Source organism: Vulpes lagopus, chromosome 10 (genome assembly GCF_018345385.1).
Source record: "Vulpes lagopus strain Blue_001 chromosome 10, ASM1834538v1, whole genome shotgun sequence".
Classification (NCBI taxonomy): Eukaryota; Metazoa; Chordata; class Mammalia; order Carnivora; family Canidae; genus Vulpes; species Vulpes lagopus.
In genome coordinates this window covers 76,404,967-76,431,145 of record NC_054833.1, presented here as the reverse complement: position 1 = coordinate 76,431,145, position 26,179 = coordinate 76,404,967, and the positions used below count along the sequence as shown (strand labels likewise).

At 41.5% G+C, this 26,179-nt stretch overlaps 1 protein-coding gene across 1 annotated transcript in view; it reads right to left on the bottom strand.

The window, feature by feature from the left end:
- Nucleotides 1-1,418: 1,418 nt before the first annotated feature.
- The window catches only part of LOC121499260 (cytochrome P450 2J2), a 45,656-nt gene continuing 20,895 nt past the window's right edge, over nt 1,419-26,179 (bottom strand). The window contains exons 3-9 of the mRNA XM_041769751.1: nt 20,628-20,777; nt 20,075-20,235; nt 17,728-17,904; nt 15,772-15,913; nt 13,143-13,330; nt 10,046-10,184; nt 1,419-4,114 (exon numbers count right to left, since the gene is read on the bottom strand). Of these exons, the coding sequence (XP_041625685.1) occupies nt 3,936-4,114; nt 10,046-10,184; nt 13,143-13,330; nt 15,772-15,913; nt 17,728-17,904; nt 20,075-20,235; nt 20,628-20,777 (1,136 nt within the window). The 3' untranslated portion in view covers nt 1,419-3,935. The remainder of the gene's footprint in view (nt 4,115-10,045; nt 10,185-13,142; nt 13,331-15,771; nt 15,914-17,727; nt 17,905-20,074; nt 20,236-20,627; nt 20,778-26,179) is intronic.

Genomic DNA, 26,179 nt, shown 5'->3' with positions numbered 1-26,179 from the left:
TATTTTGATTTTTTTTTTTTTTTTTTTTTTTTTTTGCACCTTAAACAAATGGTCAGACTGTTGCAAGACCTTGGTTACTTGTCAGAGTTCTGGAAATATGGATTTTGACAACTTTTGCTAGTTGTCTAGCTGGTTATATGGAGGAGTGGCTTTTCGAAGATTCTTACTTTGCCATTTCAGAAGTTCTCTCCACACGTCAGATTTCTGGACCCAGGGGACCCTGGGTGGCTCAGCGGTTGAGCTAAGATCCTGGAGTTTCAGGATCCAGTCCCACATCAGGCTCCCTGCATGGAGCCTGCTTCTCCCTCTGCCTATGTCTGCCTCTCTCTCTCTCTCTCTCTCTCTCTCTGTGTGTGTGTGTGTCTCATAAATAAATAAAATCTTAAAAAAAAAAAAGATTTCTGGAGCCAGAAGGGACCTTAGCATACAGTCTTTGAATTGTTAAGTTAAGGCTCACAGAGTTCAGAGGCTTGCTACATAGCAGCAGGAAATGTCTGACACCCTACACCTTTAGCACTCCTGCTCTACCATAATCACTTGGCTGCGTTCCCCCATCCTGCAGATCCAACAGATATTAACCGAGCATCTACTATGCACCAAAACTGTTAGGGACTGAGCCTGTGTGAGCAAGGCACAACTGCCTCCAAAAAGCTCAGTGTAACTGGGAAATTGCATGGATAAAGGAAATTAAAACTTCTGAACAAAATCCTCAGAGAATCAAGGAGGGAGCAACCAACTGGCTGAGAGTCCAGAAAAATGTCTTTGAAGAGTTGACATTTAGTCTGGGTCTGCCATGTGTAATGAGATACTTCGTGAGGAAAAAAAAAATAGCTTATATAAAGACATGAAGATTACAAAGGACCTAGCCTGTCTCAGGAATTGATAGGAGTTCATAGTTTGGCAGAAACACTAAAAGATGCGATTGATGAGGTGAACAGGTTTCAGATCACAAAAATTATCATAGACCCAGCCAAGGAACAGGCCCACACATATGGCCTTGCACAGTCCATAGAGGGCACCATTCCCCAAGCTACCAGTGATGGCACCTGGAGTTCCAATGTGGCAGCCCATCAAGGATTTATGATTCTATAGTCAACAGAGAGAGTATACTGTTCTGTGAACCCAGCGAGGGGTTGTGTAGACAAAAAGGTGTAGAAATAACTAGTTTTAGTCTGAAATAACTAGAACAGCATTACAACTACAATTAAATCTATTATATGCCAAGCGCACTGTTACTTAAATATAATAATTACATCATATACAATATATACTATATTTATAATATAAATTTATATGTTTAGTATGTATTAATTTTATATATAGTTATATATTATATGTATATATATATATGTTTATATATAGAGACACACACACATGCATTTGGTGTACACAGTAACTACAAACATAAATATAATATGGTCCTAATGATTAAAATGCTGATGTATCAGACAGTTTAGGATAACTTATGCTGCATAACTAACAATCCCCAAATCTTAGTGGCTCAAAAAAAAAATAGATTTGTCTTATTGCATGTCCATCTTGAATCAACTATGACTCTGCTTTATGTCTTTGTCACCTGGATATACACTGATAGACCCTTATCTGGGACATTGCTGGTCTCACGGCAGAGAAAAAAGAAACATGTTGAACTTGTGGAACTTCTGCTCATTTTATTGAGCAAATAACGTGGTCATTCTTGGATGTATCAGGACAATTATACATAATGGTCCCATGGGGAGGAGCACCACAAATAAAAACCCAGAGAGGGATAGTGGCTCTTATGATCAGTCTCATAATTGACCACAGTAGGTATTATTTCACTGTATTTTGCAGATTAAGATATGAGTTCCAGAAAGTAAAGTAGTCTGTTTAATTCACAAGCAAAAGTTAATAAATGGTAAAACCTAGAACTGAATTAAGGCCCGGCCCCCAGGTCATCTAACTCTTCATGTTACAGTCCCCCACACCCCTGAATCTTTTATGTTATAAACATCAAAGCCCTCTGATATCTTTGGACCTTTGATATATTTGGACTAAGAGAAGCCTGTGTTCTGACCCTGACTGTTGCAACGGGTATCATCAATGATTCCGTGACAGCCCCTAAAAGTAACCCTTATTTTTGCTTAGTTTAATTTCTTATCTGCTTCAAAAGCTGAAGGAAATGTTCTTAGCTTTTTAGAGAACACATAGCTCATGGTGAATGCACAAAAACACAGTGTGACCCAGATATTGGACAAAATACCCATCCAGGGATATCAGCCTATTCTTGAGCAATAAGCGCAGGGAAAAGGAAGAGGTGGCCCCATTTCAGAAAGCCACCTGGGAAATGGAACAGAAACAGTGAGGTAAGAACAAGTCTGCACTCTCCTCCACTGTGTTCCTGAAGGATTATTACAGAAGTTGGCATGAGGACTGAGAAATACGTCATTGAAATGAGGTAACAAGGACAGAGGGGTAATGGCAGAGATCTGATTTGGAGTGATAGGTCCAATCGAGCACCAGCTCATAATTCTTCTACCTTATTTTATTCATTAATTCATGATTTTTTGAGCCCAGTCATGTTCCAGGGACTGTTCTTGAACAAGACAGGTACTATTTCTGCCCTCAAGGAATGTGTTAGCTAACTATTGTTGTCTAACAATGCACCTGAAAACAGTGGCTTAAAACAATAACCATTTAACTCATATATCTAAGTTTGGCAGTTTCGGCTGGATTCAGTTGGGCAGTTCTCGTCTCAGCTGGGATCACTCAATGGATCTGGATTCAGCAGCTAGAGATGCTTGGGTCCAGTTCATCTCAGATGGTCTTTGCACAGTTCTGATGGTAGGCCAGCTGTCAGCTAGGGATGCAACAGCGATGACTGGGCCATGTGTTTCTCATCATCCATTAGGGTCACATGGGCTTGTTTAGTCCAGTTTAGCAAGTGTTTTTGTGTTTTGCTTGCATTTGGGGTTGGTGTCAAAAAAAACTCTGTGGACCATCAATGTTACGTGGCCTTCAGTTTTCCGGCCATTGTCTCCCCTCGGCAACTACATGCAGAGGTATTGAGCAGGATCCTGGCATTGCTGGTTCTCTACTATAAAAGACTGTACCAGGGCTCAGTTGAGTTTCAGCTGGTAACACCATTCAAAAGCTGACCATCTATTTGCATGAGAAGTTCACACCCACCCTATAGTTAAACCCAATGTGAACAGCTTAAGAATAATCAGAATGCATGATGGTGGAGTTAAGGCAAAGGAGTACCCTTAGGACAGAAGATAATTCCACATTTTTTCCCAAACCTGTTCCCCAGGTTTAGTTGATAGTGGTCACACTCTGCTTGGTCCTGATTCCAAAGCCACAGTAGTATTTCCTTAGGTAAGTCACAGAAACTGCTTCTCCATAGATACCTGCCTATAAATAGGGAGTAAGAGCTACCCTCCTGACTTCCCAGAGGGCCATTCTGATGCTGGAGCAAGATAAAGCTTGCACAAGTGTCAGAGCATTAGTGGTCAGCCTCTGGCTGCCCCAGGGTCCAGATTTTTACTCTTAGCAACCGTTTGGCACCACTTTCACCTGAGGCACCTCCACAGGCTAGAAGCAAATCCATTTCTAAAAAAGCAAATGGGAAAGAGGCAGATTTCAGCTATAATTTTTATAATTGATATGATTTCCCAAACCATTCAAAGTCCATCATTCCCTTTGATTCTGACAGTTCTTCCTTTAGTGGAGGAATCATCATCTGCTTTTCATCTCATAGATGAACATCATTCACGACATAAAAGATCTGCTCAAAGCTCCGTGAGAGGAGACAGCAAGGCTGGAACTTGGATCATGCGTCCTCTAATTCCTATCCTCATCCCTCAGAGTCACTTTCCATTCCCATTCCCGTATTCTCAGAGGACACACCAATTCTTCTTGCTCTCCTTGCTCCTCTCCCTCCCTCACCCTCTCCTTCAGGACCGAGGGATTGCACGGAGTCGGTGGCTGACTGGGGAGATGGTGAGTCCTGTTCTGAACTCGAGGCTCAGCTTCTCATTGTCTGGAGGCCTGAAGGTAAATCTTTGCACAAGGGAAGTGAAGAAAATAAACAGCTCAGACCTGGCCAACTGTTCTCCAATGCATACCCGCTTTCCTGAAAGACAAAACATAAGACAGGTCATCAGACCCTTCTGATGTAGGGTCCTGCAGGCGTTGACATCTTCCATTTCTTGTAAAACCTTCTTCTGGAAGGGACTGGTAGGCCCCAGAGCTTTATATACAGAGGCTCATTTAATCTGACAACCACCGGGGCCAAAGTATAAGTCTGGACTCCAAAAATCCAGTGCTTCCAAGGGCGAAGGTGCAATGTACAGGGCCTTTCTTGGCTCACAGTTGTGCCAACTGTGGCCATCCTAGCCACATCCCACTGTTATGTGAGGGAGGAACTAGAAGCAGAAGGGAGATCCAATTCAACTCCTCTCACTTTCTAGCCATGTGATTTGGACATCAGGGGAAGTGTGTGTGTGTGTGTGTGTGTGTGTGCATTTAAAATGGGAACCTTATTGGGATCCCTGGGTGGCTTAGCAGTTTAGCGCCTGCCTTTGGCCCAGGGCGTGATCCTAGAGTCCCGGGATCGAATCCCATATCGGACTCCTTGCATGGAGCCTGCTTCTCCCTCTACCTGTGTCTCTGCTTCTCTCCCTCTCTCTGTGTCTCTCATAATAAATAAATAAAAATCTTTTTTAAAAATATAAATAAAATGGGAAGCTTATTCTAGGGGTGCCAGGATGGCTCAGTCAGGTAAGTGTCTACTCCTTATTTCGGCTCAGGTCATAATCTCAGGGTGATGAGATTGAGCTTGGCATTGGGCTCTGTGCTGGGCATGGAGCCTACTTCAGATTCTCTCTCTCCCTCTGTCCCTTACTCCTTAAAAAAAATTTTTTTTAAATGGGAACCTTATTTTATATATTGTGTGGGTTATATACTGAATCCAAAGAAACCAAAGAATAACATATAGCAAAACAAAGTATTTGAACACATCACCTGGATAATTGTAAACATTTTAGCTGTAAAATACCATTAACTTCATCTGGTTAATTCTCAAAAAATGGAAGAATACAATTTAAAAGACTACCTTTAAATAAAACTTTTTGGGTGGCAGCATTATAAAATAGGTTCCTGTATAATTCTTTTTTTTTAAAGATTTTATTTATTCATGAGAGAGAGAGAGGCAGAGACACAGGCAGAGGGAGAAGCAGGCTCCATGCAGGGAGCCCAATGTGGGACTCAATCCCAGGATCCTGGGATCACGCCCTGAGCCGAAGGCAGATGCTCAACCACTGAGCCACCCAGGCGTCCCTGAAACACTTTTAAAGTACAGAAAACTTGCAAGAATAATACAAAGAACTTGTTTCTGAGTTATTTATTTCAAAGTACATTGTCTACATTACTTATGAAATCTTTAGTATGTATTTCCTAAAAACAAGGACATTCTCTAATATAACTCAATATAACCATCAATTCAGGAAAACATTGATGCATTATCACCAATTCTGCCCCTTGTCCCCCGCCCCAGAGATGCCCAATCAGGTTTTGCCAGTTGTCCCTATAATGCCCTTTATTGTAAAAGGACCAGTTGAGTATCAACTGTTACATTTATGTGTCATACCAGTGACTTCTCAACTTCCAAGATTGGTTTTGTTTTTGTTTTTGTTTTTGTTTTACTGAGCTTTTCATTTTAATTCCATAGTGTTATATTAGTTTCAGATGTACCATATAGTGATTCAACAATTCTATACACACTACTCAGTGCTCATCACACAAGTGCACTTCTTAATCCTCATCACCTATTTCACCCATCCCCACCACCTCCCCTCTGGTAACCATCAGTTTGTTCTCTATAGTTAAGAGTCTGTTTATTGGTTTGTCTCCTTTTTTCCCCCTTGTTCACTTATTTTGTTTCTTAAATTTCATATATGAGTGAAATCATGTGGTATTTGTCTTTCTCTGACACTTAGAAAATACTCTCCAACTCCATCCATGTTATTGCAAATGGCAAGATCCATTTTTTTATGGGTGAATTCCCATGTGTGTATGGTGTGTGTACACAAGAGGTCTACATGACTGGCTTTTTTGAAGGTGACAAATTAATTCATAAGTGCAATGAATGATTTTTCTTATGAAAATAATTCATAAGACAAAATAATTCATGTTTCCCATGATTAGATTAAGGTTGTGAGGTCATGCATTTTTGATAGAAATAACACCAAAGTGAGGCTGTGTATTCATTTCATCCTATTGGGTGGTACACATTTTTGATTTGTTCCATTATTGGGATGTTAACTTTGATCACTTGATTAAGGTGGTGTCTACGAAATTCCACCCTGTAAAATTATTTTTCTCTTCATAACTAATAAATACTTTCTGTTAATAAACCGTTCCTCATTAACCTTTCATCCACTAGTTTCCATTGCCATTTCTTGGCTAAATTACTTATTACTCTGATGGTTGTCAAATCATGATTTTTAAAAATCCATCATTCCTTCCACATCTATTAGAATTCTACTAAAAGAAACGTTTGCTCTCATCCCCATTTTTCTCTCACCCCCATTTATTTATATCAGTATGAGTTCAGAGATTCTTACTTTTATTCAAAGGGTTATAATTTATTGTTATTTGTTTTAATGCTCAAGATATTCCAGTTTGGCCATTACATGCCTATTCAAGCTGGTATTTCCTTAGCTTTTGGGCACAGCAGTGTATTTCAGGCTCATCTTATCCTTTCCCTTCCCCACCCCTGGAATCAGCCATCTTTCTAGAAGTCCAAGTTCCTTTTAGTGGGTAACGATATCTAGAAACCAAGAACTGGGCAAAACCAAGATCTGGGCAATAGACATGCTTGTTGATATCAGGGTAGTGTTGTTCTCATGCACATCAGTGGCTAGAGCTGGGGGATCTATGTATGTATATAATGTGAGTATATACTTAAATATATGTATATGCATCCATGTTTACATCTATATTTATATGTACCTACCTACTTACCTATCAAAAATCTTGAGTTCATACCAATAGCCTCTGATTCCAATTCAGTGCCACAGAGCTCATTCTGTCTTTTCTCTTTCCCTATTTGTAATTTCCTCCCATTATTGTCAGTAGGTTTACCAATTGGGTCAGTATCCCTTGCACATAACTTATCTCCCATCACTGCCACAGTCACCCTGTGCAGGCCTCACCTCATTTCACACCTGCTCTAGGCTTCTGCTGTCTTCTCCATTGCAACAACCTCCCACAGTTTCACTACCACTATCTCTCGTGCGCGTGTTTGCGATAACTTACTTTCTCTATACATAATACGTATTTACCACAGACATTTTTAAAAACTGCGTGAAAAAGAAAAGTGTAAAGAAGCCAATGAAAGATGTAAAAGATGGTTGTAATCCCATAATCCAGACAAGAGTCCTTGCTAACATTTTGGCATATTTCCTCATTGCCCTTGTGGGGATTCCCCTGGACACCATAACTGGTATAATTCTCTGTAGTTAATTCTGTGTGCTGCATATGCTACTTTGTATTTTCCCATGCAATTACATAGTCTTGAAAAGGCATTCACGTATGCATGCCTCCATTGTGTCCTTTGCCTATAAGGGGCTGTTGAGGAAATAAAATTAGGTAACACCAGCAGAAGTGTTCAGTAAATGTGCTGCACAATTATGCTGTTATTACATTACTTCATCTCTCTTCCCACCATCTTTATCTCTTTACTCATCACACATAGTACTCTGAGGAAATTCGTTAAAATGCTACCCAGTCGGCTGTCCTGTAAATACTAAGATTCTTCCAGAAGAATCCATTGATGATGACAAAACTGGACCCAAAGAGTCAGGAACCAGGGAACCAGCTGTGAGTTTTGGGCACATTCATATCTCAGAGCTAAATTTTACCCACCTGTCAAATCCATGAATTTGATCTCTCTTTGAATTTGATCATGTGGATGGTTGGGCAATGATAGCAAAACAAAGGCAAGTAGGAATTTGGTTTTCAAAGCATGAAAATGAGGACTACTTGCCTTCAGAGCTTCAGCCTGGGTCACGGGAAACTGGTATCTGCTTGGTGCTCCCACCAACTGGCTATCACCAACTAACAAGGTCAATTACTTCATTAGTAAAATGAGAGAAATGACCTAGGTGTTTTGGGAAAAGTTCTTCCTAACCTCATCTCCTATGATCAAATGATTTTAGTTGAAAAATGGGGAAGCAAACTCTTGCCTTTTGTGAAGCTGCCTGCTGCCATGTCAGAACAACCTGGAAGGACTTCAGTGAGGAAAAGAAAATAGGAATTTGCAATAATAGCTTCCCATTCTGTGCTGATTATGCAGAGGTAGTAATTTCACACGTGGTCATCTTTTCCCAAGAAAAGAGAAGGAGCTATCCATATTTTGTTCTTTCAGGGAGGCTGTCTGTAGAAAGTGCTAGACTAAGAACAAGGAGAAGCAAAAGATGGGAGTGCGGTGGGGAAAAAAAAAAAGAGTGTGTTGACAGTTTCTTAACTCATTGGATTTTTCAGATTTCTATTTCTGCTGTTTAACCCCCATTCTGTCACAACTCCTGTGGGAATCCCCAAACTGTCTGCCTTCTTTGAACTTCATTATTCTCCATCATGAAGAGAGATAAGACTAACTGCAAAAACGGCTCCAATTGTCCTCTTCTCCGTGTATCTACATCATTTGCAATGTGACTTCAGACCCTTTCCCACCAAAAATTATAGTATTTTCCCCTCTCTTTATTGGGACTGATCTGATGACTTGCACTGACCAATAGAATGCAGTAGAAGTGGCAGGGTGCCAGTTCCCAGTCTGGGCCATAAGAGACACTGTGTGCTTCCAGTCTCCCTCTTGGGATCTTATCACCAACATGGAAACAAACCAAGCTAGCTTGCTAGAGAATGAGATAACATGGCAAGCCTGTTTGCTCCAGCTGAGATCATCCTCGATCAGCCTTTCAGCCAGCTGACCTCCCAAACACATAAACAAGTGCAGCTAAAACCAGCAGAGCTACTTAGTAGAACTATAGACTTGCAAGCAATAATATTGTTGTAATGAGTTATTGTTTTAAGCCACTGAGTTTGTGGACTGTTTGTTATGCATACATATACTACCCCATACCTATGGAATGAACTCAGAACCAAAGTAGAAGGGCCTTTAGTGAGAAGATGAGTTACAGTCTAGCTGTGGTAAAGAGAGCAGTACTCCAGAAGTACAAAACCTGGAGTCTTAGGTCCTATCCACCAATTCCTTGGGCACAGGACCTTAGATAAGAAACAATTCTCTCTTATTCTCTGTTTCCTTAGATTAAGAAAGGAAATACTGATCACTTTTCTGTCTGATTATTAATAACAGGGTAGCTGCAAAGATTAAATGAGATAATGTGCTTGCAAATGAAGTCTGTAATTAAGAGGGTGTGATAAAATTCTCAACAGCAAAGCACCAGTGAGGCAAGAATAATTATAAGCCTTGGAATCTACAGCTGGGACTCGGTACTGAAATACAAAACTTGAAGCTACTGTAGACAGAAGACTGGAAAGTACTCCTACGTCTCATAGCAGCTTTCCTTTTAGGAAAGGACTTGTCCAATATGAGCAAAGATGACACAGAATCAGGTGAAGTAAGGCAAAGATCTAATCCGAATCAGCCCAGGTGCATGCAGGGTGGTGCTGCATCCTCAGCTTCAGGTCATACCATGTGGGTTCAAATTCAGTCCCTCCCCTTCTGAGCCTTAATATCATCAGCAGCAAAATGATACTGGATCAGAAAACCAATCTGTATTTATTTTTAAGTTAGTGATAAGCAGACTAGCATGCATTTCACGTGTGGGCTCTGCGGAAACAGTTACTAGATATAGATAGATGACATAGATATAGATTAGGTATAGATATATAGATATAGGTACAAATGACATCGAGAGGGAGTCACGCTGAGCAGGGCTATCTGGAGATATTTGAAAAGCCAAGGATGCCAGGGAAAAGAGTAGGGTGAGGGCTAAGAAAGGGCTTCTAGATTTTGACACCCCTATTTGTTACAACTCACCTATTGAGAAAGGCATAAAGGCTTCCTTTTTCTTAAACTGTCCATTCTCCAGAAAATGCTCCGGGTTGAACGTGTCAGGGGTGGCCCATTCTGCAGGGTCCCTGTGCAGTGCAGTCAGGTTGGTCACGATCACGGTCCCCTAGAGAAGACAGCAAAGACTCAGGCAAGGCTTGACCCATGCTCACACCTACTCAGAAGGGCAGAAGTCCCCTGACTCCTACACCGGGGCCTGACCACATCCCATGCCCCAGACTCCATCACCCTCCCCAACTCACTGTCTTCTGAGCCCACTTCCCCACACACCCACTGACTCAGGACCCTGCTCTTTGCGATGGGACAGCTTAAAATGACAGGTTTGCAGGGAAATTTACCAGGGAAGCATAGCTTCTACTGACTGCAGAATGGATCTTTCTACAGGGACATATAGGGCAACTAGGGCAGCTCTATCCAGGTAAAAGATGTCTCATTCAGCTCTGCTTCTCCCACTCTCTTTCCTCCAGCTTCTGGCACACTCCACAGGAGGTTTAATATAACAGAGTTAGGTTCTCTAGTGAAAGGAAACATTATCCATCCAGGTACATAACAAGAAACCCAGGTGTCCTCCATATTGCCTCCCTTTCCCTCTTTCTGCCTCCATCTAGTCTAGTCCTTCAGTGACGCTGCTCAATTTTTACCTCTTGATTCCATCACTTTCATTCTACGTCCACCCCTGCCTCCTAGTCCAGGCTACCAACTGGCTTGCCTACACTCCTGTAACAGCTGCCCAGCTAGGCTCATAGCCTCTTTTCCCTTTCAATCTGCTCCACACTCTGAAAGCAGAATGAACTTTGGACCAGATTTAATGGTGCCACACCCAGCCACCCACCCACACCTTGAATACCTTTCAATAGCTTCCCACCACCCTTAGGTAAGAGACCCATCTCCTGACCCTTGTCTGGACCATTCTCCTTCTCTGCCTGCACTCACACCACAGAGGCCTTCTTTCAGCTTCTCAAAAATGCTGTGTTCCCACTCATTTTCCAGACTTTTTACAAGCTGTTCACCTGGCCTAGAATGCCCGTCTTCTCTACTGTGTCACTGAGCTAAATCCCAATCACCCTTTACTCCTCAGCTCAAATAATATTTCCCTTTGGAAGCCCTCTCCGACCTCTCCTCCTTTCCAGTCCAGCAGGCCTGTATCTTAATGGAAACCAGGGAGTTCTCCCAGCTGGGCATTATCATGGTTTGAAAGTATATACCTGTATAATTTTTACTCAGCGTTGTTTTCCCAGATGGGAGCATTTTAGACACTTAATGGACATTTGTTAAACTAATAAAGAAAGAACTGCTATTTTTTAAAAAGATTTTATTTATTTATTTATTCATGAGAGAGGCAGAGACATAGGCAGAAGGAGAAACAAGCTCTCTGCAGGGGATGTGGGACTCAATCCCAGGACCCTAGGATCATGACCCGAACCGAAGGCAGATGCTCAACCACTGAGCCACCCAGACGTCTCAATAACTGCTATCTTGAGCACTTTCTCTACTAAACACTACATGCATGACCTTATTTTACCTCCACCTGTGAAGTAGTTTTGAATGTATCTTACAGGTAAATAAAGCAAAGCTCTGAGAAGTTAAGTGATGTGCCCAGAGTCACTCAGTGGGAGGAGCTAGAGCCGTGATTTGTACAAGGTCTAGTTCATGTTAAAGCCATGGCTCCTGGCCTCTACAAGATAAAGTCAATTAGGTCTCTCAGTTCCCAGGATTTTAATGAAAGCTGGTGTTAAAAATCAGTGGTAGGATGAGGCTGTTGAGCCAAATGAATTGCTAGAAAAACGTAAACAGCACCTGTAAAATAAGTTAGACCTCAGCCTTTACCCACAAGATGTCAATCAGTAAGAAAACAGTGAATGGAAACAGCTGTAGGAATAGGTACAGGAATGGGTAAGCTCTGGGTCTGTCTGTTGGGAGAGACCCCAGGTAAGACGTACACAGAGGGACCTAGATAAACTGGAATGGATCCTCAGAGGCTGACCAAGGCCTTGAGAAAGCCAAGAACTGTAAATGTGCAGTGTCCAGAGAGGACACGAGGGGGCAGAGGAGAGCTGTCTGCCCTGGTCTTAAACCCGGCAGAGGAGTGAGAACAGAAAGTCCTTTGTGAGGACAGGAATTTCACTGGGACCAACTAAGAACAATTGCAGGGAGACTCTATTCAGGTGCAAGTGAAGCAACTCCTGTGAAGAGCGCATGGTGTAATACAAAAAAGACCAGCCTGGGAAACAAAACAGATCTGCTTCTGGAACTCAACTCTTGTCACTTTGTAGTTGAGGGACCTAACGCAAACTTAATCACTCCTGAGCCTCGACTTCCAAATTTATAAAATGGGAATAACCCTTATTCTGAGGACTATTAAGGCCTTTTGAAAGAAACTTTAGAGTCCATTGGCACACAGTTTGCTTTATAGGCATTGGTTCCCTTCTCTCCTTTTCTAATAATTCATATTGCACGCACCTGCATTAGTTTCCCTTGTGAGACAATCCTACTACAGGCTTGTAAGTAAAAGCTGGAAAAATACTCATGGGGAATATCATGCTAGAAACACCAGCATTAATGAGATATTGGCTCAGGTAGTCTCAAAATGTCCCCTCATATTTTAATATCTTATAACTGCAGGATTCCTCTAGCAGAATTTTCCAAGTCTGGCGGGTGGTGCTGTAAGAAGCTCCACCATGGCAAAGAAAGCGGTGCCATGGCAAAGTCTGAGAACTGCTGTTTGCTGTACCCTCACAAAGATTCATAAATTCACATTACATGGTAAAAACAAAACACACACACAAAAACAACCTGAGACATCCCATATAGCAAAGAAAGCCAGTTTTGCCTTAACATATTTGCCCTATGAATTCCCCTTCCCCTCCATAATACCTATGACTGCCTAGTTGAATTAATAATATTCCAAAGACCACACATGGGGGAAAGAAAGCTAGAATCTCAGAATGTTTCTCTTCCCATTTAAGTGATTCCCTAGGACAAGAATACGTGTCACCCTCCCAGTTCAGAGTTTAACATTTTAAAAAACCGGCTTGAAGATCTGAGGCTGGGAGTTTCTGGTTACCTTGGGCAGGTAGTATCCAGCCAGGGTGGTGTCACCTGTCACTTCCCTGGGCACATTCAGGGGGACGATGTTTCCCATTCTCTGCACCTCATGGATAAAAGCATTGGTGTAGGGCATGGACTCTCGAACAGCTAAACCTGGCAGTTGTGACTGGCCAATCACCCTGTCGATCTCAGCTTGGACTTTTTCTGGAAAAGAAGATTCCATTATTCTGTTTTTCCACAACCTTTCTTAAGCCTGGTTAAGGTAAAGAATGGAATAACCAGGATCAAAATGGCTGAAACTAAAACAAAACCAAACCCAAAACTATAGCTCTATAGACTGATTTTTCAGGAGGTACGTCAGAGTGAAAAGCAGGCCTTGGTTTTAGACATAACTGGTTGTGAACTCTCGCTCTACAACATTACTGCTGCAAGTTTCTTAAACTCTCTGAGCTTTAGTTTTTCTTATTAGCGAGATTAATCTACCTTCTTCTGAAGGATGTCTTGAACTTTACATGAACTGATTCGGGTAGCACCCAACAAATCAAAGAAACTTCTAATGGTGCCCCAATATACCTGTTTTCCTCTTTTTTTTTTTAATAGAGATTTTAGCTGGACACCTGGTTGCCCAGTTACAGACTGCATTTCCCAAATTCCCTTGTGACTAAGTGTGATCATGTGACTAAGTTATGGTCAATGGAATATATGGGATATATAAGGATGTTTAATACTTAAAACATGTCCTTAAAGGAAAGATATGTGTTTCCTCCTTCTTCCCATCCTACCCATGGAAAGGCAGCCCTTGAGGTAAGCCATCTTTGAGAGTGCAAACAAGGGCATCATTCTAGATACAACAAAGGAACATGTTAGAAGAAGCTTAGAACCAAAATGGCTCTGCAGAGACCAGCTTGGGTTTTTGGGGTTTTGCTTTGTTTTGTTTTGTTTTTACTTTAGCAAGAAATAAGAATTTCTGTTTTACTGGCCAGTTAAATGTTTTGAAAATTGTAGTAAAACATATGTGACATAAAATTTACTATGTGAACCATATTTGGGCACACAGTTTAATGATGTTATATATATTCACATCGCATAACCAATCTGCAGAACTTTTCATCTTGAAAAACTAAAACTAGATATCCATTGAACAAACAGTAAGTTCTCATTTTCTCCTGCCTCAAGCCCATGGAAACCACCATTCTACTTTCTGTTTCTATGAATTTGACTACTCTAGAAACCTCATGTAAATGGAATTATACAATTTGTCTTTTTGTGTGTTAATATGTCATTAACTTAGCATAATGTCCTCAAGGTTCATCCACATTATAGCACGTGTCAGAATTTCCTTCCTGTTTAAGGGTGAATAATACTCCACTGTGTTCTACATTTTGTTTATCCATTCTTCCATTGTTGGACACTTGGGCTGCTTCAATCTTTGAGCTATTGTGAATAAAGTTGCTATGAAGATGGGTATAAATGTCTGTTATTTCAAGCTGTTGTTATTTTGGAGACCTTATTACAGAAGCCTAATCTATGTCCTAGCGGGGTAGCTTTTCACCTTTTTAGGAAAATGTACTTCATAGTTCCAAATTCATTTTGCATTATGACTCAAGACACATAAGCAAAAATATAGACACATAAAAAACATGCTTTTATGTATGATTATGGAAAGTTTCATGAACAAACGTAATCTTAGTACATGTGAAATACTCTGATCTTTTCTATTCTACTTTTATTTTAGGAAAAAAATGTTGGTCTTGATTCACTAAATTGATTTTATGTCCTATCAATAAACTGTTACTTACATTTTGAAAAACAGTATCCTAATACCCCATCTCTCATGTGCTCAAACTGTTCTGGGTCCTGGCGGGGTGGTGCGAATATTTTAAGTCACTGCCTTTAAATGGACAAAAGTCTTTGGGGGAAGATATATGAATAATGTGCAACCAGCACAACAGTAAAGGGGCATTAGGTCATCTCTAGAGGAAGAAAATAATCCTAATAATAATAAAGTCAGCTCTAGAGGAAGTAATTTCCTGTAAGCATGGGGGAACATCTTAGAGAAGGTTGTATTTGAGCAGATTCTTCAAGCACAGCTGGTGACTTACCATGTAGAGAAATTGGGGAGCTACACAAGTGGTAGGGGAAAGAGCAGACATGATGGTAGAGATATAAATAAGGTTGGTGCAAAGAACAACATGGAATTTTGTGAGGCCACCATGCAGGGTGAGTGGAGCCGAAAGGCTGGGCAGACAGATGGAAGCACCTCAGAGGGCATGATATGCTACACTAAGGAGTGAACATCATCCACAGGGCAATGGAAGGCATTACTTAAAAGGACAGTAAGCTGTAACCAGATTTCATCTAAGAATGTCTTTTCCTGGAACTCATCACAGTGTCAGTTGACTTTACCGTCTTCCCCTCTAGACTCTGAGTTTCCTGGGGCCAGTGACTGTTATATTGGGATTATGTGAACCCATCACAACCTTAACAGGAAAACTGAAGAAGGTACTGTTCTCAAGTCCACATCACCTCGTGACTGTCCTACCTTTTCATTTTACCATGCTATCTTCTGGCCTCAACATGGGGGGGCAGTACCCTCCAGGAGGCACCACTCCATCTGGCTCAGGTACACTCACTGACATGCTCACCTTGGATTTCTGGGTTGAGGGCCAAGTAAAGCAGACCCCAGCGCAGGGTTGTAGACGTTGTCTCAGTTCCAGCAAAGAAGAGGTCCAGGGTGCTGTAGATGAGGTTTTCTTCATGGAAACTTGAAGTAGCATTGCCCCTATTCTAGAAAGTACAATGTTTATTGGTTTGTTCAGTTGGTTCTTGGTTGTTACAAAACACAGGGGCTTCAGCCTAGGGAGAGAAGGTGGAAGAAAAGCTCCCCAGGAAAAATATCTTTCCCTTTGGCCATCTCAAGAGCTAGAGGCTTATAACAACAATATCACTAGCATCCTCCTGCCCCAAGTGCTAGAAGCTTTTGTTAGCTTTGGTGGATGAAAATCAAGACAACTCTTTTATTTTATGCCTATAATTTGGGAGAATCAATTACTGTAATGGGAAGAGGAGCGGTTTAAGTAGAAAGACAGGCCTGGACTCCAATACTAGCAACATTGCATGACCTAGGGCAAGTTACTTAATCTCTCTGCACTTCAGTTTCCCATTTCAGGAAATAGAAATGAGATACACACACCCTTTAAGACAGCATTATGAATTACATGAGATGTTAAGAGCATATAACAAATACTCAACACATTTGTACTGATACCAGGAAGAATAAACAATTCCTCTTATATAAAACAATTCTCATATCTCCCTGTTATCTCTTCCTTTTGAGGTGAAACCACTCTGATTCCATCAACCATGCCTCATGGCCCTCCATCAGCTTTATTACCTTCCGCTGGAAGTTTCAGTTTGTCAATAATCCTCTCAAGGTGTGGCCGCATACCTGCACAACATTTAGCAAGTGAAGTCTCCTCCTCTGTGGAGAGGTCAATACTTCTACTAATGCTATCCAATAAGGTGAGATAAAAGAGAGGATTGATAGAAATCTACCATTCTGTCAAGAGGAGGCACAACTAATCTGATGACTTAGAGATTATGACACTGACGCTAATGCATGGATATATATTGACCACAGCAGTTACTGTGTTAAAGGCTATATACATCCAATTTGGCTTTTCCATGCTTTTTTCCTATAATGTTGGAAAGTGGATGAAAGGAAGATCAGGGAGGAAGGGAAAAGTCCCACTCAGGCTCTGAGGCTGAACTCTGGCATCCAATTCAGCTTTTCTCGTTTTGCGCTGAGGGCTGAGGGAAGAAACAGGCAACTGGGCACAGATCCAGCTAAAAGTGAAAGAGTCCTTTAAAGCTCAATTGTTTGTTTTCCTTTTGTATAAAGCTCCTTCAAAATATGGGTAGAGGGCAGAGAACAGAAGATGAACAGGAAGTATTTGGGCATCCCCAAGGCCTCAAGCCAAACACCATTCAACCCCTACCTTTATTTCTACTTGCCTTGTCAATCCTGAGTTAATGCTGCTCCCACACTCTATAAAATACTGCCTCTATTTTGACTCCCCCGTGGTAAACTAAGTAATGGCCCACAGAGATGGCCATATCCTTATTTCCGAAACCTGTGGATGTTACCTTATACGGCAAAAGGGACTTTGTAAATATGATTGTTAAAAATCTTGATGTGGGGAGATTATTCAAAGTAATTACAAGAGTCTTTATAAGAAGGGTCAGAAGGAGGGGAGGGTTGTAAAGAGAAGATGTAAGGATGGTAGCTGAGAAGACTACATACTGGATTTGAAGATGGAAAAAAGGGGCCATAAGCCAAGGTAGCCTCTAAAAGCTGGAAAAGTCAAGGAAACAGATTCTGTCCTAGAGCCTTCAGAAGGAACCAGCCCTGCCAATACCTTGATTTCAGCCCAGTGAAACTAATTTCAAATTTCTAACCTCCAGAACTGTAAGAGAATAAATCTGTGTTGTTTGGAGCCCCCAGGTTTGTGGTAACTTGCTACACAGCAAGTTACAATAAGAAACTAGTATACCCGCATTTGCTCTTTAAGAACAAACAAGAAAAACTTTGGTTTCCTCACCTTTTCCATTTCCTTGAGGTAGGCGTCAATAAAATCTCTTGGTTCAGCAGGATTCCAGTCTCTCCTGTGGTTTTCAGTCATATGAGCAACGAACACTTTCAGTTTCTCCCAGTCGTTAAAGAGTTTTTGATGGGGTCCAGGGAGAAATTTAAAAATCCATGGAAAGATATTGTAGAGCTAATTGAGGAAAACAAAACACTCAGAGACAATCTGGTGCCCGTTTTTCACTTTCTAAGACAAAACCATTGATATTCTTTTTCCATTTCTCTCATTTACTTGCTCTTAAAACTTGGGTTGTCTTGACTCTTCTCTCTCACCCTCTTCTCCCCTGCTAGCAAAGCATTTCAGCATTCCATCCAAAATGTATCCAGTTTCAGACCACATCTCACCACCCTAGCCACGTTGTCCCTACTACAAATCCCGTTTCTTACCTGGGTGCTGTGATAACCTCCATCCGCTTCACTGATGCCATCCTTAACCCACTCCCAGTTTGTTTTCCACAGAGCCACCAGAGGCATCACTCAATAGTTTAATCAGATCATTTCACCCCTTGGATCTCAATCCTCCAATGACTTTCCATGATTCTCAGACAAAGCTCTACCTCATTCCCCTGGCATATAAGCTCTGCATGTACCAGCCCCTACACACACCTGTCACCTCCTTTGCTATCGCTCCCTGCTATCTTACTCTCTCTTATTCACTCCAGTGCAGCACCATTGGCCTCTCTGATGACATCAAACATGTTCTTGTTTGGGCCTTTGCATTTGCTATTCCTTCCACCTAGAATACTCTTCCTCTGAAATCTATAGAACCCCAGCCACTAATTTCATTAAGGTGCTACTCAAATGAAACCTTGGAAAGGTCTTAACCTGATGAGCCTATAAGCACCACTGCCACCCTCTCTCCATTCCCTTACCCTAGTTTATTTTCTTTCATGGTAGTTATCACAAATAAATGTGTTGTGTCTGCCCCACTATGATGTAATATCCATGTAAGTAAGACATATTTATTGAAATAAAGTATTTAAAAAATATTTTCTCTAATAATATCTGGTAGAAAGAAGCATGACATAATGGAAAGTTACCTATGCTTAAAATGAGACAGATACAGGTCTATTAGCACGGCTGCTTTCTAGGTATAATATTTTGGTAATAATGATGATGATGATACAATTTGTTGCTCCTTTGTTTAACTAGCTGCGAATGGGCCCTGAGGTAATTCTGGTGACTGTATGACATTAGATCCATACAGCACCTAGCACAGAGCCAGTGGAACACTATCTGGATTTGCTTACCCACTTCCATATACACCCCATGATGCTTCATTTTTAAAGGGTTTTTGTAAAATTTAACTGAGATAAAGTTGTATATTTGTCCATCAAGACCAAGAAGCTGAGCAGAGTTTCTGACAGACTCATAGACCTAGAGGGACAAAATGGAGCACAGGGTCCACTAAAGAAAGAGTGAACTTTGAGCCCCAAAGGTCTATACCCTATGATATTGACAATATCAAGTGTTGATGGGCATGTAAGTAGCATAACTGCTTTTGAAAGCTTTAGGCATCTTTTGTGTCCAGGTATAAATTCAAGAGAAATGAGTGGGCACGTCCACATGAACAACTGTACAAGAATGTTCATGGCAGCTATTCATAACATCCTCAAACTGGAAACAACCCAAATATTCATCAATAGAGAACTGAGCAACAAACAGTGGCATATTCATACAATGAAATACTATTCAGAATTTTAAAAAGAAAAGAGCAGCTAACAGATGAATCTGCAATCTGCTGACAGAACAGGCTTTCTGGTGAAGAGTACTTTAGGGTGGCAGAGTGGCTGAGTTAGGGCGGGACACAGAGGGGCGAGACTCAAAAGCAATGGCAATATTGTACTTATAAATAAAACAACATGGATGCATAAATATATATCTATATATCATGTAAAGTTTTATACTTCACATGAATGTTAGGAATGTTCTTTATAGGTAGCAAATATCCAATAATATTATCAAAAAACACTAAAGTCAACAGATTGACTTCAAATAAGTTTGAGTTAAAGTCCACTGTATTTTTCTCAATTTTATTCATTTATTCATGAGTGACACACAGAGAGAGAGGCAGAGACACAGGCAGAGGGAGAAGCAGGCTCCAGGGAGCTCCATGTGGGACTCGATCCCGGGTCTCCAGGATTACACCCTGGGCCGAAGGCAGGCTAAACCGCTGAGCCACCCAGGCTGCCAATTCCATTGTAAAAGGTGGTATTTTAGCTTAAACAAAAAAGTAAGAACCCACCTGTGTCTGACATCAACTCCAATATTCTTACCCAAGATATGGAAAGAGAACCTCTTACCTGGCATCTCATTGATGCCTCCAGACATGTGACCTCATCCAGCAACCTCAGCAATTCCTGAAACTGTTCATCCTGGTACTCAAAGCGCTTTCCAAAGGTGATAGAGCAAATGATATTGGAAACTGCATTGTTGATCTTGAAGTGAGGGTTGAAAGGCTGTCCTGGGGGTGGAGGAAGAGATGGATCCTTCAGATGGGTTTGTTCTATGTTCCACTGAGAGTCTGCTCTACATGACATGAAATACTGAATATAGATTTGCCTATGAGGCTCTGGTCACAGCCCCCTACACAGGGTCTGACATACAGCAAGTACGCGATTAATACCTGGGAAGTCTGATGACCAGGGTTTAAAATCAGTAATGTTTTAATACCAGTCTTCTTGTGCTTAATCCTAGAGCTCCATGAAGGCAGCGTCATGGTTAGTTGTTCACTGTAATACTTTCAGTGCTTGGCACAGTGCTGGGCACCAAGTAGGTACTTAGGAACTTAATAAGTATCTTTTCAGTGAACGAATGAGTCACAATCTCCTGCACCTGTCCTAGGAGACAACTCACCATTCTCCTCTTCTATCGCCTGGATGAGATGATGAGCTTCCTCCTGAATGCGTTCCTCTATGCTCTTCCTTCCTAGACCAAAGTTCTTTAGTGTTGCCAGGGTGAACCTTCTTTGTTCCTTCCATGTTTGGCCACTAGACATGATCAATCCTGGAAAAAAAGAAGCCAACATTATGGTTTCTTATTCTATAATGTAAATGTCTGGCAAATTGGTATGGAAATAAGCATTGGCAGGAAGGAGAGGGCATTAAGGCACGTGAAAACTCTTCAGGGAAATAATCCCAAAGAAGTGGATATAGTGGCTAGCATTATTGATTGCTTGCAATGCAAGAACTTGAATGTTTTTACTGCATTTTGTAAGTTAGCACTTAACAGAAACTCTATGAGACAGGTGTAAACATTACTCCCCCTCTCTCACTTTGCTGATGAGAAAACTGAGGCACAAAAGATCAACTTCACAGAGTGACAATAAGTACCTGAAGAGGCATTCAAATTCAGATCTGCTGGATTCCAAAGACCACACTTTGATTACTAGTCACATAAGTATATTGAAGTATTTGTTTAATGCTACATGTTAATGCACTCATGGATAAGATAAAATCCGTACTCTTAAGGAGGTGAGGCTTTCCAGTAGAGTCTTATCTTGAAAGATGAAGGTGATGAAGGAGCAGAAGGCAAGCTGAGGACAAAGCACAAACTGATACCCCACCCCCAACTACTGGATGGAATTTGTGTGACATTCCTCCAGGAAGCTCCTGTCCTAATGTTAATGCCTTGCTAGAGGGAGAAACAACCTTAACTTGACAATGGCAAGGCCTCTAGAATCCTCTGAGTCTTCTTTAACATATGAAAATCCTTTTGAAACCTCCCTTTTCCTTACTTCCTCCAACTCCCAAGTGTATAATCAGTCACCCCTCAGAACCCCAACTCCAGGGCAGCAGCTCTTCCTGCCCACAGGTCCTGTACCCCTGCTTTAATAAAATCACATTTCACACCAAAGACATCTCAAGAATTCTTCCTTGGTCATCAGCTCTGGACCTCACCCCTCACCAAACCTCACCTACATTCCAAAACATCATATGACACCCAACATGGGGTTTTGAGTCTTTTCATCGGTACTGTGAGCTTTGGTGTAAACTTGGTGAGTACTTTCTCTCCTCTTCCTTTACTCTCATTGCAGGGACTTTTCAAGGGGTGCGGTCGTATTAGAACATTTTCTGATCGATTGTTCAGGCTCCAACTCTCTAGTCCGTGACTACGAGGAGGAGAAAGTCTGTCTTTTGGCTGGAAGTTAGTACTCTGGCCAAAATGGTAATAAGACCCAGAAACTTGATGCCCTCTCTTTAGTCCTGTCCTTATACAAAGTTGTCTGTTTGGGGCACAAGACAGCCACCTAAGTCACCAGGACAGCTGCCAATCTTAAGATTCCCACGTGAGGCTTCCTCCTGATTGATCTAATGTGATCCCCTTCACATCCCTGGTCTACTCGCTTCTGGCTGCAGTACCTCCACTGGGAGCTGGCTGAAACCAGTACTCAATGTAATTAAAACCTAACTGCGGACCATTTCCTAGGGAAGTTGGCTATAAGGACTGAAGGGGTTGGAATGCTGCTTAGATAGTGGTGGATTTCTACCCTTGCCGTTTTTCATCCATGTCCTCTACTAACTACTTAAGCTACAAAATTGGGTAATTTCCCCTTGTAAAACTTCTAGCATTTTCCATGGGTTTAAAATGACAGGGAGAGACACCTGGGTGGCTCAGTGGTTGAGCGTCTGCCTTCAGCTCAGGTCGTGATCCCCGGAGTCCTGGGATCGAGTCCTGCATTGGGCTCCCTGCATGGAGCCTGCTTCTCCCTCTGCCTGTGTCTCTCCCCCTCTCAATGTGTGTCTCTCATGAATAAATAAACAAAATATTTTTTAAAAAATAAAATAAAAAAATAAAAAAAAATACAGGTGATGTACCCTGCATGGGACACCACCCAGGAGTCAGGGGGATTTGGTAATGAACCTTCTCTACTTTTCCAGGAGCATGGCCTCAGTAGGCTTCTTCAGTCCCCAAGAACTCTCCCTTGGGATGCCTTTTAACCCACTGGAAACAATTTGGGTTGCAAAATTTAGACTGAGCTCCTGTAACACTGCATGGCCTTAGTGGGATCTGTCAGTTAAATCTCTGCTGTAGGCAACAGGGCAAATGGACCTCGGGTACCTTCATCGCTCATACCTAATGATGTAGGAAAGACATTAGAGTTTGAAGCCAACAGCCAAGAAAGAATTCTTGAGACGTTTTGGTGCAAAAGGTCACTTTATTAAAGCATGGGTACAGGACCCAAGGGCAGAAAGAGCTACTACACCAGAATCATGAGGAATGGCCCATTATAGACCTTCAAGTTGGGTGGGGGTCAGGGATAGCGTAAGTATCTAAGGAATTTTGGAAGCAAGGTTTCCAGGACCCTAAGGGGGCTAGCTATTGTTAGGAAAGGTCATTTATTACCATCTAATAAAACCTTAGTCATGAGACCCTTCAGATACATACATATCAGTGGGCTGTATGCTTGGAGAGTAATTGCCAATATGTATCTTATGGGGTACAGATTAAGGAAGTTTCCAAAATAATTTTTATATGTTAAAGTAGACTTACAGGATCTGGGGAGTTAAGCTAAGATTACCTGCTACCCCTAGCAAAGTATTACACTGAAGCAGCTGAGTCCCTAGAGGAAGGCTACTCTGCCTGTTTCAAGGACTTATCAATGGGCTGCAGATAGTAAGGAAATGTAATGATTTTTATTCTGCCTTTGTTTCCCACATCATTCTCCCCTGAACAGTTTTGACCCTAAGTCTTTAAGGCTGCTGAGGGTGGAAGGTCTCATATTCTGTAACTTCTTCCTGCTGAATGGGGCTATAGAGATGTCCCTACCTATGGGTCAACACTGGTCAGCTGGGGCTTATATACATATAGGAGTTATGAAAGCAGAGGAAGCTGAATCTAAGGGAGACTGCATGTGTGGATCTTCCTGAGTGGAAAGGATTGCCTGCCAGCTTGAAGTAGTTCGGGCAGTGAAGGAGTCTCAGCACCAAGTGAAAACACGTGAGAGAAAACAGCAAAACATGATTAGTCTAACAAAAAGAAAAAGAAGACCAAATAAGAGTCCTTTGATAGTTGACAAAAATCCTCTTCCAGTCTAGGAGTTTAACCAATCATTAAAGGAAAGAGAAAGATCGTTTAAAGCGCCAATTCAAGTATTCATGACAGAAACCCAGAAATATTTTGTGATTATCTGGAACATACATACAGCATTCTGTTTTTATGTAAGCGCAAGTTCTACCTTGTGTAACAGTTAAAACATCTAATGCCATTCTGTTTTGTAGAGACTCACGTAGGGCTTTGACCATGTCCTTATTAAGAGCTTCCATGTGCCAAACAACATTGTCCAGTCCCAAAGAGGGAACAAAGGTGGATGCTAAGTGGCCATACCAACGAGACACAGAACGTGTCCACCATTGTTGAATTTGGAAGGTTGCCTGGGTCGTTAATGGTTTTAATAACGCATCTGTGCATCCAGGCAAAACCCAGAGTACAGTGGCCTATCCAGCCTTGGGGAAGCCATGGATTCAAGTTGGAGCCACGTAGCCACTGGGTCCTGTTAGGAGACAGTCATCTAGTTCTGGGTCTCCTTTAACTGCAGTTAAGATATCAAGGGCTATTCAGTTTTAGAGGACCATCTTTTAAATTTGTGTAATAAAAGTCTGCTGTCACTTTGCAGGAACCAAGGGAGTCCAAATCTAGGGACAATTTCTCTAAGCAAAGTTTTCTGTAACCTCTGTGGTCTTTTTACCCAAATGAGTAGCCCCTGTTGTAAACCCTGTATTACCTTCCATTGGTTATTTTTGGGTATAAAGATTTTTCCTCATTAGTAACAAGCCAGTCTTGTGCCTTTCTTGGTCTGAATAGACTGGTCTTATGGACTTTATTGTTAAGACTGGTAAAAGACTTAATATTTGCTTATTTTGTGCTGCCTGCTTGGCTGCACAATCTGCCAAATTGTTTCCTTTAGATTCTAAGGTCACATCCTTTGATGTCCTTTGAGGTAAGTTACAGCCACCTCCTCAGGCAGATGTACACCCTCAAGAAGAGTAATGATTTCAGGCCTATATTTGATTGGGGAATTATAGTTTTATAATAATCCCTTTTCTTCCAAATTGGTCCATGGGCATGTAGGACTAGGAAACCATATTTGGAGTCAGTACAAATAATTTTTAAGGCTTTGGTAAGTTCAATGCATGAGTGAACGCTATAGCACACCCCAGCTTTTCTTATTCCCTTTTCTATGATACTATTGTCATCAGTACACCAACTGTTATCTGTATTTTTGATAGGCGACTCTTAAATCTCGTTGACTAGAATAAACAAGATCAGTAACCTCTGAACGGGTATGCTTTATAGAGTAATATGGTCAGGTAGCTGGGTTTAAAGTCTGACAGGTTTTAATTATATTTCAGGCATCTCTATGAGCGTAGCTTTGTATTTAATAAATTGGCCTCCCTTGGTCTCTAGACATTCTGGACCTGATGTGAAGTCATTACAGTCAGGGACTGTCCCATAGTAAGCTTTGAGGCTCCTACCAAGAGGACTGTTGTATGCTTGGCTAAAGCCTTTGTTTGTAATTGTACATTAATAGAGGTGGCTTCTAGGATAAATATGACTGAGGGATGATACCATCAAGAAGCCCTCTTTGAGGCCCAGTTTTAATGGTATCCTAATTACAAGGAATCACTGGCAAGTTGGAGAAGACTTGTCTCAAGAGATAAGGGCATCCTCAAGTGCATCATCCAATCCAATCATAAAGAAAGTGGGATCATCCATTATCTCCACAAGTCCCTAGTTAACACCATAGAATGGAGTATACGCTGGCTTTTAAGGAGCAATTCTCTCACTTCCACCACACAGAATTGGTAAAGATGCTAGTTGAGTTATACAATTGTTGGAAAATCATCTTCACCTATGCTTTGATAAAATGACCTTTTTGTACCAAAATGTCTCAAGAATTCTTTCTTGGCTGTTGGCTTCAAACCCTAACATTTTTCCTTTCCTTTTTTTTTTTTTAAGATTTTATTTATTCATGAGAGATACACACACACACAGAGGCAGAGACATAGGCAAAAGGAGAAGCAGGGTCCATGCAGGGAGCTGGATATAGGACTTGATCCTGGGACTCCTGGATCACACCCTGAGCCAAAGGCAGATACTCAACCACTGAGCTACCCAGGCGTCCCCCTAACATCTTTCCTACATCACCTAGGCCTTCATGCTCTACTCCAGGACCCCAACTTAAGGACCTCTTGCAGAGCATGTTTGATCATAATTAGACCAGTAAACCCCCTCCTGATACTGAATGATAATTATCTAAATAGGCCTCCTCTGCATAGACCCCGGTTGCTGGAGGAAGCAGGGCATCCCAGCTGAAGGGGACTCTGACTCTCATTCTTTCAGTATTCCTTCTCCCCCTAATAGATGTGGGGGCTTCTCCCTCATTTCCTGGGTTAACGGCTATAATT